The following is a 4,490-nucleotide window of genomic DNA, read 5'->3' as shown; positions in this document are numbered from 1 at the left end:
AGTTATAAACACTGTATTTTAACACAAACCCAGACACCAACACTAACAGAAAACTTCATGCATTTTAAAAAGTGTGGACTAACTATAAATGTAATTTCCACACAACAATAAATTAGTTATATAAAGTTGTATAAAAATACATTCATTCTTAAACAAACCACAGGCCAGTGCTCTTTAATATCTGTGTATTGATTATGTTTCTTTCTAACCCTGCTTTATGAGCAAAACTACAACACAACACAACACATGCAAATGTAAAGTGTTTGAAACATGATTATGAACATTTTACACTTAATCTCTACTGTAGCACAATAAAGCTCAGTATTTCTCGTGCTTTATCAGCTGTAATACTTACATGCTTTTAGTTCAGAGTTCTTGCGGCGATAGTACATCACACCAGCAACAGCAGCTGTAGCAGCACACACCAGCAGAACACCAACAGCAATCCCTGCTTTAGCTCCTGGAGACAGACCTGGATCTGTAATGATAAAGAGAGAGTCAGTGTGAGTGAATCTGTCAGTCTGATCTATTTAAATATGAATCTGATTCTGGTGAAGGTGAATCATAAATGAGCCTCTAATGTGATTTCAGATATCATGATTCTCCTTTTCACTGTGTTCATCTTCTGTATTACTGTGTTACAGCAGGAGTTTGATGTGAACACACACGACTGATCTCAATGAAAACAATACAAACAGTAATGCAGATTAAACAGATTAAAAATCTTTAGAAACATGCCAACAGTCTTAAAGCATTTACTGCAGATACAGATGAGCTCTGACATTTTATTTTCTTAGTTATGAGTCTGAGAAAATTATAAATACTTGTATTAAAAATAAGAGAAAAACATACAAACGCATGCAATTTTGGTTTGATCATTAGAGTAATGAATTTTCTCAATGTTATCATTTAAATACAACTAAAATGTTAATTAAAAAATTTGTCTCAAGAATGAAATGTTGAGACATTGTAAGTTAAAATAATAATATTCAAAAAATAACTTGTAATCTTTTGCGCCAAAATCTTCCGAACGAGTAACAAATTATAACAGTCTTAAACAGTTTAAGATACAGAGTTTATTTTTAACAATTCACATTCAGTTTAAAATAGTGATAACTTGTGTTTATTTAACTTCAGGGTTGTTCTCAGAGCTCTCAATAATACGATCATCATCATATTGGTCTCTCACCAGTGACAGTGACAGTGATTCTCTTGAGTCCGGTGCGTCTGCTGTTGCTGATCTTCAGTTCATAGAGTCCAGAGTCTGTGAATCTGGTGTCTGTGATGATCAGAGATCCAGTCTGATGATCCAGCTTCAGTCTGTCGTCAGATGTGGAGAATCGATCGCCTGCTTTAATGATTTCAGCTATTTGAGTGTCTCCAAACCTCCACTGCATTACATCATCTGTCTGTCTCTCAGTAAGACCAGTGTGTAGAGTGACAGAATCTCCCATAATCACTGATAGTGCTGACTTCAGTTCACCTGTAACAACAAACACATGAAGATCATTGACAAACACACTCAAAACATGCCTACAGAAAGTCTGTTAACACATCTCACAATAATAAAGCTCAATTAAATCTCAGTTAAAAAGTGTAATATCTACAACAAACCTTCACAAGTCAAAAAGGCACATTTAAGTCTAATAGGATATTTCCTGAGACAGAAAATTAAAAGAGGGGAACGTGATCATAAGATGAAATAATAGTAGAAGGAAACATAAGTTCACTGAACACTAAACACCCCAGTGGCTTGCAACAAAATTATGTGTGTCATTTTATTAATACATGTAAAAATGTCTAATTCTATATAATATTTCAATATATAATTAAAAATAATTAATGAACGATTACTGTATATTCACTATTTAAGCGAGCTGATTGGTTGTGTTAAGAATAACCATTAATTAAACTACTTTTTCTGCATACAGTCACTGCCGGCTACAGCAGATTTAACACGATAGGAAAAGGAAAAATGCAGATGTTTCTTCATCTACAAGAATAAATCGGTAACACTTTAAACTAAGGTTTCATTAGTTCATTTACTACTTCAGTTAACATGAAATATAATGAAAAATACCTCTACAACATTTATGAATCTTAGTTAATGTTAATTTCAACATTTACAAATACATAACTAAATTCAAATGTATTTGTTAACATTAATTAATGCACTATGAACTAACATTAACTAACAATAAACAGCTGCATTTTTATTAAATAACATTAACAAAGATGAATAAATACAGTAACATATGTATTGTTCATGGTTAGTTCATTTTAGTTAATACATTAACAAATTGTAACTAATTGTAAAGTGTTACCGATGAATCTTCAATGCTCAGAGGGAGGGGGGTGAACATATTCTTCTCTCTAATAAAAGCAGGAATGTGTCTGTCTTACCGTTTGCATTTTGATTATGTCAAAAAACGTTTATCCAATCAACTTTCGACTTTCGAACCCAAGCAGTGGTGTAGTCTACGTGATACGCAGGTATACGGTGTATAGGTAAACGTGATTTCACCAAGTACCACATGTTCCTGGATTAACATCATTGTTGATCCTGGAACAACTTTCCAATCAACCAATCAGATTTGAGGGACAAGTTTACAGTTTATGTCAAGTTTAGGCTTAGACCCAGTCGGTGAGGTGCTTCAACATCAGTATTACCAGTACCCATCATCTCCCTCTGATCTTAGGGAAAAGGGTTTGGATATGGACTAGGGTAAGGATATAAATTTTGGGACAGGAATGTTATTCCAAAATATGTTGATCCAGGAACATGTCACGGTGACCACGCCGTATACTAGTGCTGTGTGGTATACCGGTTAATACCAAATGACCTAATAAACCAGTGTTTATTTATTTATTATGATATGAATTTTTAATATACCGCAATACCGGTGTATATCGCTTTAACAACGCGGCGCGACACTGTTTGAGAGGGTTCCTTTTCACTGTTGCACTGTGGTGAGTGCACCACTGTATGTGTTACTAAACGTGACGGTGAAATTTGCCCTAAAACACCTAAAAAGGCATATCCAAAATAAATTGGATGCTGTTCTTGAATCATTTGAAATATATGCATGGTTTTGGTCTGCTTTGAAAGAGGACACTCTACTGGTATGGAGTAATAGAACGTCACATCTAACCCGCCTACATTTTTTCTGTAAACAGATGCCACAAGATAACTATAGCTGGGAGCTATAGCTGGAAAACACAGTGGGATCAAAGCATGAAGCCTTACCAAGCCCAATTTAAAATTGGATAGCAGTACATTAGAAAATGTGTGTTTTATCTAAGGTTATGTCTAGGCGCTTCCCAAAAAAAGGCCACTTGGAGACTCCAAATGACACTTGGTAACCACAGACACATAAAATGCTGCTGTTCTTGAATGCTTTACTGTACAGTCACAATTTTGGGCTCTAATGAAAGGTTACACTTAGAGCTATTATATTCCTTATCCAGATTCACTGTCAATAATTGCTGACACATAGTAACTGAAGCATTAACACATTATAGTGTTTTTTGTGCAATTCTTGAAACTGAAATTTGTGCAAATAACGATACAAAACAAGTGATATGGTATTAAAATATTTATTATACACATACTATATATATATATATGGATAAGACATCCTCTCTTGATGTCCATCATATGGCTTTCTGCTGACTAACTCCCAGTCTTCATCCAGTTCAATGTCAGATGATTGTCTGTGATATTAAAAAAACAAAACAAAGAAAGAAATAATTTACAAAACATTTACAGTACCAGTCAAAAGTTTGGAAACACTACTATTTTAATGCTTTTGAAAGAAGTCTCTTATGCTCATCAAGCCTGCAGTAAAAAAAACAAAAAAAAACAAAAAAAAACAGGAATATTATGAAATATTATTACAATTTAAAATAATGGTTCTCTTTTTTAATATATTTTAAAATGTAATTTATATTTTGTGATGCAAAGCTGAATTTTCATCAGCAAGTACTCCAGTCTTTGGTGTCTTATGATCCTTCAGAAATCATTCTAATATGATGATTTGATACTCAGTTATTATCAATGATGGAAACAGTTGTGCTGTTTTATATATTTTTTCGGAATACTTTTTTCAGGATTCATTGATGAGTAAAACGTTAACAGCATTTATTCATAAAAACAGCATTTATTCAAAATAAAAACATTTCTAACAATATAAATCGTTACCATCACTTTTAACAATTTAACGCATTCTTGTTGAATTAAAGTACTAATTTCTTTTAAAAAAAAATAGTTATTGTTCCCAAACTTTTGAACGGTAGTGTATATTGTTACAAAAGATTTCTATTCTAAATAAATACAGTTCTTTTTAACTTTTTATTCATCAAATAATCCTGAAAAAAAGTATCTCAGGTTATAAAAAAAATATTAAGCAGCACAACTGTTTCCAACATTGATCATAAATCATCATATTAGAATGATTTCTGAAGGATCATAAGACACCAAAGACTTGAGT

At 32.8% G+C, this 4,490-nt stretch overlaps 1 protein-coding gene across 1 annotated transcript; it reads right to left on the bottom strand.

Moving 5' to 3' along the window:
• Positions 1–338: 338 nt before the first annotated feature.
• LOC311085188 (uncharacterized protein) lies at positions 339–2,680 on the bottom strand (the record flags this gene model as incomplete). Its single annotated transcript, XM_084117622.1, has 3 exons — positions 339–478; positions 1,190–1,483; positions 2,677–2,680. The coding sequence occupies 3 exons, from the start codon at positions 2,678–2,680 to the stop codon at positions 339–341; spliced, it is 438 nt and encodes a 145-aa protein (XP_083973748.1).
• Positions 2,681–4,490: the final 1,810 nt, after the last annotated feature.

The sequence above is a fragment of the Abramis brama genome, assembly GCF_963993115.1.
Source record: "Abramis brama genome assembly, chromosome: 6".
Classification (NCBI taxonomy): Eukaryota; Metazoa; Chordata; class Actinopteri; order Cypriniformes; family Leuciscidae; genus Abramis; species Abramis brama.
The sequence above is the reverse complement of the archived record's forward strand: the minus strand, read 5'-3'. Positions and strand labels throughout refer to the sequence as shown.